Source organism: Lissotriton vulgaris, chromosome 2_1 (assembly GCF_964263255.1).
Source record: "Lissotriton vulgaris chromosome 2_1, aLisVul1.2, whole genome shotgun sequence".
Lineage (NCBI taxonomy): Eukaryota > Metazoa > Chordata > Amphibia > Caudata > Salamandridae > Lissotriton > Lissotriton vulgaris.
Window position 1 is genome coordinate 1,029,009,590 of NC_141687.1, and position 12,261 is coordinate 1,029,021,850.

The 12,261-nt window shown below is 51.1% G+C and overlaps 1 protein-coding gene across 2 annotated transcripts in view; it reads right to left on the bottom strand.

The window, feature by feature from the left end:
- TANC1 (tetratricopeptide repeat, ankyrin repeat and coiled-coil containing 1) overlaps positions 1–12,261 on the bottom strand; it is a 773,242-nt gene that overhangs the window by 53,312 nt on the left and 707,669 nt on the right. For both annotated transcript variants that reach the window (XM_086956663.1, XM_086956662.1), the window contains exon 22: positions 5,624–5,756. In XM_086956663.1, coding sequence (XP_086812789.1) covers positions 5,624–5,756 — 133 coding nt within the window. The remainder of the gene's footprint in view (positions 1–5,623; positions 5,757–12,261) is intronic.

A 12,261-nucleotide genomic window follows, 5' to 3' on the forward strand; every position in this document is an offset into this window, starting at 1 on the left:
CAGTAGGTCTTGACGCTAGGTTAAAGGCCGTTGGTTCCTAGGAACTCCTGGGGATTGACTATTGCTGCACAGAACGAAGTGCGTCAAGAAACGTTGCGGACGGTCGTAGGGAATGGCATTCTCGAAGCTGAATGATTTGGAAGGAGCTCAGGCATACAGATTCAAGCTGCAGCAACTTAGTCGTACCAAATGTTTTATACTTCAATTGTTTGTGTTGTTTCTGACTGCTTCTGCATTTTTGACGGGTGGGGTGTATTACAGTATGTCTTACTTCTTACTTGCTACCCCTACTCCTACTCCTTACCCTAACCTTACTTCGACTGTTTCTCCTCATTCTTTTCATATGTTACCGGAACACGAGCAGGCTAGACGTGTAGAATTCCGCAACAATTCCTTTATTCAGCTCCTCCATCAGCATCAGTTAGTGGTTAACACTACTAATTGTTGGGTGTGTGGGTTGATGCCACATACTACGGGTAAGGGAATTCCATATCTGGTGTTACCGTATAGTTCCCAAGGGTCAGCTCGAGCATTTCAAACAATGTTTCGAAGCGCACTGGGTTTCCACCCCATTCAAGAACAACGTTCCCCCTACTCTGGTCCTACCTCGTATCAGAGGCTGCTATCGATGGCAATAGAGGATATGGAAGATGAGATCCATGATCCTTTTCTTATCCCTGAAGAAGAGGTACAAGCCTATAGGGTTCTAAGTAGAGGGGAATATAGTATGTTCACTAGTGAAAAGCAGCTTAAAAGCTCGCCTCCAATATGGGTTGTACCCCACACTGGTAATCTTTGTCTTATGGGTCGTGGCTCGCAAGTCCTACTTGGAGCAAGTGCTTGCACTGAAAGTTACGTTCTGCCAATGTTCTCGTCCCCTGTGTTTCTGGCCGCCAAGGGCACATACTTTATTTGTTATGATCGTGCATACACATGGTTGCCCGCAGACTTCATGGGCTCATGTTTCATTGCTAATTTGTTGCCTCCGACGTTCACTGTAGATGCCGATTATCATAAGACTAGAGTTGAACGAGGCGTAATTAGCAAAGAGGATACTGCCGGTCAAGAGGCAGGAGACTTTTTCAAGGGTTTCCTCCCGTTTTGGGGACCTATGGTTAATAGTAGGAACCTGAGACAGTTGACTCGAGTGGTAGAATCGACAGCTAATATTACTGCCAGTGCCCTTGGTAATATCACCACAGAACTTCAGGCGGAGAGACTTATGACGTTACAAAACCGTATGGTTTTAGATGTCATCTTAGCAGATCGCGGTGGGGTATGTAAGGTGATCCATTCGAGCTGCTGCATTTTCATTCCAGATAATGCTCCTACTGTCTATCAAGCCATCTCGAAGTTGCATAAGATCTCCGAATCCATACACGTGGATGTAGGGGATTGGACGCTACTTGGATGGTTTTGGGGCCTGATGTCGACTTGGGGTTAGAAGATTCTGATGATCATCGGGGTTGTGGTAGTGCTCCTGTTCACGTGTTGCCTTTGCGTGCAGTGTGGTCCTGCCTTATGTGGCCTCTGTGCTACAACGTGTATGAGACAACCATCTGTTACCAAGGGGACTCGGTTGGACAGAGCTATGTTACAACAACATCTTGATGGTCTGATGAATATTGAGTATGATTCCGACTAGTGCTTGCCTACATGAGGGCAAAAGGAGCGTCTGAGGTTCCGTGACAATCGTAAGTGGTGTCTTCGACTCGCACGAACATGGTCGAGTCTGGTATCTATGAACCGCAAATAACGAGTTTAGTAAGTGTGCGCAGTTTCGCTGTGCTAACTTAACTCGTTCGTTTGTTATGTGGGTTTTTCATCTGTACCCACGGGTTCCATCTTAGATACGGCATCCATTTTGTCTCTTGCCCTCAAGTAGCCAGCGAACGGACGTTGTCCGCTTCGCGACCCTGGGACTCCCAAGAGATTTGCGGAAGACACATGTTCTTTGTAAATGTCTTTATGACGAGGGGGATGCTACTGTAAGGCAGATGGTGCCGCTCGAGGCTCATCTTGCCGCACGGGCTTATTGTCTCAGCCGTGCATCTCATTAGGCACGTCCCTTTGATGCCTGTATCTCGTGCTTCTTGATACCTCCCCTTTTACACCCTTTCCGATCTCCCCACTGTCTCCGTCTTCCTCTGCACCTGTCTTCGTTCCTATTTCGATCTACTTTACTGCTGATTGGAATTTGCTAATGGTGGGAAGATGGGTTTTTACAGTTGGGAACCGCCAAATGTTTCCGCACTTATGTTCCGGACCTTGTATGTTTTAAAGTGACCAAAGCGACCCCTCTGGGGCTAATTGTGGGAACCGGGTTGTAAACTTTTGTGTTCAATGTTATCCTATGGGTAAAAACTGTATAAAAGGAGCGATCCACAAAACCAATTTGAAGCAGTCTCCCCGAACTACACTCGATGTACTTCCTGTGACTTCTGTGTTCCCTGCAGCAAATAAAGCTAGAATCTTTGACGCCCAAGGAAGTGTCCCGTGTCTCTGTGACTTGTACGCCGGAGCAGGTTACCCACGAAGGTTTCAGGTGTTGTGCCCTGGCACCGCTGGGTCCAAAAGAACCCAGTCCTTCAGTACAGATAGGGTACGTGGCAACAGCGACCTTCGTGGCTCCCCACCCCGCCCCCCCCATGATGCTGCTGTCTATGTATGCCCCTGTTGTAAGTGTCTCATGAAGGCCCAGAGGTGTCTTTCGCTACTTCCTGGACAGCAGCAGCGTGCTCTCTGGCAATCGTTAGCTGATCCGGGCGAGCACGTGGCTTGTGTTGTCTCCGTCTGCGGACTTTCTGCCAGCCGTCACGCCGGGGTTGTGATTGATGTTCCTGCGACGACTCCGTATTAGTGTCGTCGCCGTTGTCTAGGTCCGGCGGCTCGATCCATAGAAGAGCGCAGGTATCCTGGAGGGAACGCATCTGGTGAAGAGTGCCATCCCACCGGAAGATGAGTCGGAACGGATGACCCCAAGAGTAGGGCACCTCTTTGTCTCTCAGGAAGGTGGTGACAGTTTTGAATTCTCTTCTTTTTTGGAGTGTGATCACTGAGAGGTCTTGAAAGAGTTCCACAGGTGCATCTCTGAAGCGGAGAGGTTGTGACTGGCGTGCTTCTCTAAGAATCCTCTCTTTAAGATGAAAGTCCGGGAGGAAAGCCAGTATGTCTGGAGGAGGGGCAGGAGCTCGGCGTGTTAGGCCCACCCGGTGCGCTCGATCAATGCGGATGGGGAAGTCCGCGGGCTCCTTGAGGATTTCCCGGAATAAATCTTGGAGGTATAGGGTGACACTGTTCCCCCCGCTTTCGATGGCACTCCCCGGACCCTGATGTTGTTCCGCCGGGAGCGGTTCTCTAAGTCCTCATTATGTGCCTGGAGGTCCATTTGCTGATCGCAGAGTTGCAGGACCTCTTGCTGGAGATTCACCAGTTCCTCGCAACGGACCTGATTTGAGTCCTCTATCGTGGCCACTCTTTCCCCTAAGCCGTCCAGGTCTCTGCGCAGCTCCCGTTGCTCGCTCACCAACTCCTGCTTGAGAGTCTGGAAGTCTTCCCTCAGTGAGCCAAAGACGGACTCAAGGAAGGATCTCGTGACTGGGGCTTCTTCCTGGGTCCCGCTCTTATTAGTAGCGGGTGTGGGCGACTGCGACACCGTTTGGATTTTGTCTCCCTTCTGCGGTGGCTTCACCAGCAGGTCGGTGATGGAGCGCCCCCCCCTGCGGTTAGCGTTTGCCATCTTGGTGCTGTCTGCCGTGTCTTATCTCTGCGGGTACGTCTTCGGGTTGGTGCTCTGGTAGGTCACTCGGTCGCGTGGTGGGCCAAGTGGGGTCCGGCCAACGGCGCTGTCGACGTGGGGGTGGTGTTTGCCCGGCTGGTCCGCAGTATACAGCCGCCCACTCCGCTGCGCCTGGGCCTACTGTCTTCGATCCCGGTCGCTGGGCCGCCCCTAGTATCTCCGCGCACCTTCTTCTCCACACCCCCACTGCTCTTATCCTCAGTCCCCAATCTCGGCACAGGGGGAAATCCAAGGCCGACCTACAGCGGGCCGGCGTCTCCGGGTTTGGGGTGATCCGCTGAGACTCATAATTTCGGCCCTCTGGCCCCGGCAAGGCAAGGAGTCAAGCCGCTCTGCCACCCACCGTCTTCTCGGGCTTCAGGAGTGGGGGGGCTGCCAGTGCCGGGCCTGTAACCGCTGCTTCGATGCTAGGCAGGCCCTCTCTCCCCTGGGGCGCGCTGTGTCTCCTGGGCCTCAGTGGCGGCTCGGGGGCTGTTCAATGCCACCGGGGGGCCGCTGAGGATGTTCGGCCGCCACCAACCAATGCCCCAATGCCGCAGCTGTCTCGGGTGTCCTCTGGGGGCCTGCGGTCGTTGCAGCCCGATCCGTCTGGCCTCAGCCGGGCCTCCGATTCCCTAGCTCTCCGTTTGCCCCACACTCACCGCCAAAGATGCCTGGGGCTCCCTCGGTAGACTCCGCTTTCCTCCGGACGTCGCCGGGGCCAGGCAGGGTCCCGCAGCTCCTGTGTTCCCTCCGCCGGCTGTTGCAGAGGCCCCGACCGGGCCCTCGATTTCTGCGCTCCTGGCGCTCACCGCTGCCGGTCACTGGGAGCCCGACCCTCTCGGCCTGTGTCCTGCTTCCCCACGGCGGCCGGGGGTCGAGGGGGGGGGGGGGCGCGGCAGCTCCCGGCTCAGTCCTCAGCCGCTTGGCACCCCTGCTACCGGTCCGCCTAGGCCCAGACCGGGGCCTCGATTTTGGTGCCGGCCGCCTCCTACTCGTCCATCGGCCAGGGCACTTTCGAGCGGGGCAAACCGGCAGCGACCAGGGCTGTAGAAAGGCGCCTCACCAGTGTCCTCACTTCGCTGCCTCCATCAGCTTCTCCGGTGGGTCCGGGTACACCCAAAATGGCGCGTAGGAGCCCCCACTCACCGCCAGTGAAGTTCGGGGAGATTCCGCCCCTCGCCAGGTAGGCCCGGAGTGGGCCCCCGGTTTCGCGCTCTCGGCGCTCCACGCAAGCTGCCGTCAGGGGCCCAGCACCCCAGGACCAAGCTCTGGGCCCCCACCTCGTCCGGGGGCAGAAAGAGTGAGTAGTGTGTCCTCCGGCGCGGCAATCAGGCGCTCGGCGTTTGCACAGGCAGTCCGTCTAGGCCCAGACCGGGGCCTCTATTTTCGCGCCTGCCGCACCTCGCCTTCCCGTCGATCGGTGGTCTCCCGGGCAAAGGCAACTGGCGGCGTCCAGGGCAGCAGGCGGCACCGCTGGCTTCACAGCTGCGCCGAGGGTGTCTTAGACAGCTAGACCCTTCGATAGCCAGCGATTTAGGGGCAGTAAGCTGAGTTTATGTGGGCTTTGGGGGATTTAGGGCAGGGAGCCACGGAGACCTGCGTCCGATCAGGTCGCCATCTTGGCCACGCCCCAAATCTCTGACTTTTGAGTATATTTATAAAGATGTGTCAAGTCAATTATCGTACATTGTCTAAATAGCGAAACAGTGCAAATGAAACGCTATTTAAGAGAAAGCAAATTTCTAGAACCTTCAAAGACCCAGATAGACAAATATTGCAAAGACTGCATCACCATTTAGCTCCGATAGACATTCAAAATAGAGGATTTGCTTTTTACTGTACCCAATTTGGCTCCTTTTTTAAGAAGTGTGACAACCACTGATGTATTTCGACATCCAATCGCTCTATCCAAAGGGCGCATCCCACTGAAGTCAATATGCTCTATCATCGCACCCTGCCCCACCAAGTACTGCACCTAGAAATGCAAACAGAACAGAATGAAAATCATCTTTTACACTACACAGAAGGTTTGGTCTAGGTAAATACAGCACTTAGAATAATTATACATCGGTAAATTGACATTTCTTTTGTACCAGATTAACATTATTTTCAGTGGGGGATGGCTGTAGATAGGGATGTCACCTGGCTGGGTTTTTACTGGCATGACCAATATATATATTTTTTTAAACAGACTTTATTGTCAGACTGCACATGTGTTGCAGGGCTCTGCACACCAGAGACATCTGCAGTTTTAAAACATTACATCAGCTGGAAGGCAATCGACTTTTGTTTGTGAGCCAGAACAAGCAAATATATAACAGAGCAATACTTAAGAATCTACCGCTCCCCCCTGCCCCCTCCCAACAGCCCCAACCCCCCCAACTTCCCCCTCCCCGACTACCTCCCCCCAAAGTCGCACAAGGTCCACCAAGTTCTACCCACACACAATGTAAAGTGCACAGAAAAAAAATTGCTGTATATGCACACCCGCCTCCCAGGCCCCCCGACCCCTTCATCACTTCCTCGGAAGATCTTTCAATGACCAATATTTTAATGTCCAGCGAGTCCAAAAATTAGGAAAATCACCTAAAGACTATATTTTTCTCAAATGTAATTTCCTCTTCTCAGTACATACTTCAAACAGCAAACCTAAGAAAGCACTTTACATATTTCCACAAGCTGTCTTAACCCCTTAAGTGCTGCCTCGGTGCATTGGCCGACGGCAGCACTACCTCCCCAGTGCTGCGCACGACCATTAGACGTCCATTCAGCACTAGTTCCAATGGACAGCGCAGCACTGGGGAGGAATGTTTAATAGCATCTATGAGGTTAATGATCTATGACTGATAATTAAAGTACACAAAGACAAAAAAGTCATGTTAAAAATTAATACAGACTATTTGTTAAAAAGTTCTATTTAAGTATAATGTTTGGACCTTTGCATAATCTTAAAACATGAACAAATGGCCAGTATTTTTCTTTGGGAAATATGGCAACCCTAGTTGTAGAGAGCATTTATTGTTTATCTGGCCATTTTAGGTAGTAAACATTACATGCAGCGGCGGAATCACACAGATTTACTCTTACTATTCCAAACATTGTCGTCATGTCAACTTTTATCCTCTTAGCAGCTATAGAACGTCCAGCTCCAGTGCTGAACGTTCCATTGCGCAGGTGAGGTTCGAACGTCCAACGGCAGCACTCCTGAGGTAGTGGTGCCGTCGGCCGTTGGAATAGGCGCAGCACCTAAGAGGATATACTCAGCAGAATGCAACTTGCAACAATCACAATACACAGAGTTGTGCAATGGCCATTCTCACATACAAATTGGATTCTTTGTGCAGTCCTTGTGTAATCTGGCTGCTTTAGATTAACGATTCAGAAAAGGGGGCGGTGATGAACAGAGTGTCTGAATTAAGCAGACCACTCTTACCCAGTCCAAAGATCAGGGCTTGATCCATCACCGTTATTTATCTCACTGCCCCATCCCAGCTCAGAACCTGGCTATATGCAAATCAGTCTGTCCCTGGCCCAGTGCATCATGGGAACAGGGCAGACTAAACTACCAAGCCAATTCTTCACCAGAAAGGAGACAAGCTACCGGGGACCGGTTTCTGGCATTTCAGCCGTCTTCGGCCCGGCTTGCTTGAATCCTGATGGAGCAGTGAGAAAGGGACTCATGTCTGAGTATACCCTGCCACACGTATAGTGGCCAAAAACGATTCAGAAAAGGGGGTGGTGATGAACAGAGTGTCTGAATTAAGCAGACCACTCTTACCCAGTCCAAAGATCAGGGCTTGATCCATCACCGTTATTTATCTCACTGCCCCATCCCAGCTCAGAACCTGGCTATATGCAAATCAGTCTGTCCCTGGCCCAGTGCATCATGGGAACAGGGCAGACTAAACTACCATGCCAATTCTTCACCAGAAAGGAGACAAGCTACCGGGGACCGGTTTCTGGCATTTCAGCCGTCTTCGGCCCGGCTTGCTTGAATCCTGATGGAGCAGTGAGAAAGGGACTCATGTCTGAGTATACCCTGCCACACCTTTAGTGGCCAACAACGATTCAGAAAAGGGGGTGGTGATGAACAGAGTGTCTGAATTAAGCAGACCACTCTTACCCAGTCCAAAGATCAGGGCTTGATCCATCACCGTTATTTATCTCACTGCCCCATCCCAGCTCAGAACCTGGCTATATGCAAATCAGTCTGTCCCTGGCCCAGTGCATCATGGGAACAGGGCAGACAACAACCCAGCGGTGGAGAAAAAGACAACACCACTACTGTGCAAACAGATTTCTTAACGAAGCCTGCCCAACCTGAGCATCTGCTCTGGCATCAGAGTCCAGACAGTAATGCTTAGCAAAGGTATGGACCTGCAGATCTCTGCAATGGGAACATTTCGAAGCAAAGCTGTTGTAGTTGCTTTGCCCCTGGTAGAATGAGCCTTAGGTTTACCCCCTAAGGTCTTGTTCGCTTTCTGATAACATAGCTGGATACATGACACAATCCACCTAGAGATGGACTGTTTAGAAGTAGCCAGACCAGTCCTGACCGACCCATAGTTAACAAACAATTGGTCGTACCTACGAATATCCTTGGTCTTATCCAGGTAGAATTTCAACACCCTTCTGACATCCAGGGAATTAAGAGACCGTTCGCTGGAGTGGAAGAGTTCTGGAAAAACGTTGGTAAAGTAATAGTCTGATCAACATGAAAATCAGAGATCACCTTAGGAAGGAACTTTGGGTGAGTACGCATAACAACCTTAGCAGCATGAAATACAGTATAATGTTCCTGGCAACACAAAGCCTGGATTTCACTCACCCTGCGGGCCGATGTAATGGCCACAAGGAACTCCGCCTTCCATGACAGGTGCTGCAGTGAAGCCTTGTGAATAGGCTCGAAAGGTATCTTCATCAACCTGGACAGCACCACATTCAGCTTCCACGAAGGTGAAGGAAGCCGAACAGGAGGGACCACCTTCTTCAATCCTTCCAAAAAATCCTTTATCACAGGAATTTGGAAGAAGGATGTTTGCGAAGGACATTTCCGATATGCAGTCAATCCAGCGAGGTGAACCTTAATAGAATGGAAATTAAGGCCAGACTGAGCTAGATGCAGAAGGTATGGAAGGATGACATCTTCCTTGCAGATTGTCGGATTATAGTTCTTAGAGGTGCACCAGATGCAGAATCTCTTCCACTTATAAGCGTAAGAAGTCCTAGTGGAAGGCCTCTTAGCCTCCTTCAAAATGTCCATGCAATCCTCTGGAAGATTTAAGTGACCATATTGCACTATCTCAGGAGCCATGCCACCAAACTCAATGACGAGAGGTTGGGGTGCACCATCTGCCCCCCCCCCGAACTTCGTGAGAAGGTCCGGCTGACACGGCAGTCGCAGGTGAGGCATGAGAGACCGGTGAAGCAGGTCCGTGAACCACCACTGTCTGGGCCATTCCGGAGCGATGAGGATCATTCATGCCCTGGATTGGGACAGCTTGATGAGCACTGCCGGAATCAGGGGAATGGGTGGAAAAGCGTACAGAAAGCTGTTCGACCAGCTGATCCATAACGCGTTTCCCAGAGTCCCCTGTTGGTAATACCTCGAGGCGAAGTCGCTGCATTTTCTGTTTTCAGCGGTGGCGAATAGATCTACGTCTGGAATGCCCCACCTGGCGAAGATGTCGTCGAGCACCTCGTCGTTTATGACCCACTCATGTTTTTTTTGGATCAGCCTGCTGAGGGCGTTCGCCTGAGCATTCTGCACACCTGGCAGATGAGTCGCCGTTATCGTCAATCCTCTGGCTAGCAGCCAGTGCCAGATCGCCTGCGCTTCTTGTGACAGGGTGTGCGATCGTGAGCCCCCCTGCTTGTTGAGGTAATACATTGTTGTCATATTGTCCGTCTGTACAAGCAAGGAGTTGGTCTGAAAGGCCTTCAGTGCCAAGTGAACAGCTCTGAGTTCTAGGAAATTGATGTGATACGTGGACTCCGCCGGAGACCACGTTCCCTGGATTTGTAGATGGCCTGAATGCGCTCCCCAGCCTTGGAGAGACGCATCCGTCACAATTGTCTGAGTAGGAATGTCCTTGTGGAAAGGAACCCCTCTGAGGAGTTTCTCCGCCGAGCACCACCATCTCAGGGACTGTTGCGCGTGAACAGACAACTGTATCCCGTCGTCCCAGCACCCTCTCTTCTGGTCCCACTGATCCTCCAAACATCGACCCCAGTCGAGAAGATACCGTCCTCACTGTTGTAGAAGGAGCAGCTATGAGAGCCTGAGCCTTCTGAAGGATCGATAAGCGTCTGTCCTCCGAAGGAGATACGCTTGCCGACAGCGTATTGATGGAGGCTCCCAGGTACTGTAGGCACTGGACCGGAGTCGGGACAGACTTGGACATATTGATGTGTAACCCCAGCTGATTCAGCAGGACGGCCGTCCTGTTGAAGTGCAATTGTGCTTCCTGGAAGGTGGAGACCTTGATCAACCAGTCGTCCAGGTAAGGGTAGACAAACACCTTGTTCTTTCGCAGGTGCGCTGCCACCACAGCCATGCATTTTGAAAAAGTCCTGGGTGCAGACTTCAGTCCAAACGGTAGTACGGTGTACTGATAGTGATTGGCGCCGATTAGGAAGCGCAGGAACTTCCGGTGTTTCCGTGCAATGGGCACATGGAAATACGCATCTTGCAGATCTATCTCGCAAAGCCAGCCTCCCCTTTGTAACTGAGGATAAATTTGGTGCAAAGACAGCATGCAAAACTTTTCCCGGCGGATCCATTTGTTTGCTTGTCGCAAATCCAGAATGGGCCTGAACTAGTTCTTGTCCTTCTTCTGCACTAGGAAGAAACGGGAGTAAAGACCCTTTACCCTTTGAGACAGAGGGACGTCTTCTATCGCCCTTTTTCTTAACAGGGTATCGGCCTCCGCCTGGAGCTCGCGCAGTTGGAACTGCGAGCAAACCAGTGGAATTGCAGGAGGCGGGATGGTGAAACGAAGACTGTATCCATTGTAAACAATATTCAGCACCCACTTGTCCTGAGTAATTTGTCTCTACTCTGCCAAGTGATTTTGAATGCTTCCCCCCACCGGAGTGGGTAACGGACGAGGGGGAAGTAGCACCTCAGGGCCTAGACCCAGCCAGGCCTTTGGGCGTCGAGGAGGACTGCTGGCCGCCACTACCCCTCTGCCGCTTCTGGAAAGGCCGTCTCTGGTACTGCTGCCTGACGACCTTGCCCTCTGCCCTGGGCACCAAAACGCCTCTGGAAGGAGCGGAAAGTCTTCTTTTGCTCCTTCGGCTTCTCTAAACCGACGGCCGTCAGGGTTTCAGCCTCCGCCTTCATGCGGGCCATCTCCTCATCAGCGTGTCTGCCAAATAATGTCGCCCCAGAGAACGGCAAGTTGGTGGGCCTCTGGCTTCAGCGACGTCAGTCGCAACCAGGCATGGCGTCTCAAATTTATCCCATGGCAGTAGCCATGGGCAGCCAAGAGCGAGGAAACCGCTGCCGCACTGATTACTTGATTGGACACCATCATTCCCTCGTTGATGATCTCCTGAAAATCCTCCCTCTTGTGGACATCTGATTTGACCTTCTTCCTGGCACACTCAGGGCACCTGTTGAATAATGCTGGCATTTTCGACAGGAAAGTGGCAAAAAAAAAAACAGCAAATGGAAGAAGGAGTAGGCAGACGTTGAGTGAAATACTCTAAACACTTTAAAAGTGCCAAAAATGTAATTAACCTTAAAAAGGGAGAGCTCAATGCTACAAGGTCCTGCTAGCAGGAGCTGGAAAAAAGAACTGAAAGTAAAAGGAGTTTGCTGTGCATCATGGGATACTGAGGGTCTCTGGAGAGTTCCTTAAAGGCACGGTATCCCTTTTCCAGACATATAATGGCAGCCTATGGGGCTTTTTTGTCCATACCTTCCTCTCTATCATTCCAAGGCTTTGGTGAAGGGGGAAGTTTCTCTGTAGAGGAAACTTGGCACATTGTGTCTAATGTGATATTGGTGACATATCGTTGGTATTTCTAGTTGCAGTACTGGACAGTGTAGCCTTATAAGTACAGGCTGCATTATTGTCTTTAATGTTCTCTTAAGTGTCTATGCAGGACTGCATTGCAGACAGCTTAAGAGATTATTTTTGATTGCTCCGAGGTCCACGCACATGAGCGGGACTATTCACTAGATTATGACCATGTCAGATATCCCCTACTACAGAAGTAGGGGCTTAATCAAGGACGGTTGTGGGAATGTAGGTCATTAGAACAGGTGGCTTAATTTCGATTTGTTAAGTATAATTGTGGTCTGGACATTGCCTTGACAGAGTAAGGTAGTGTACAAAACCTGTTGACTGGATCTCAGCTAACAACGAGATTTTATGAACAAACTTTATATGTTGGCAGATAAAACAACCATAATTCCTTCATTTACATGAAGTGTGACCACTTTGAATAGCAGAATAGAGCAGGATGCCCTG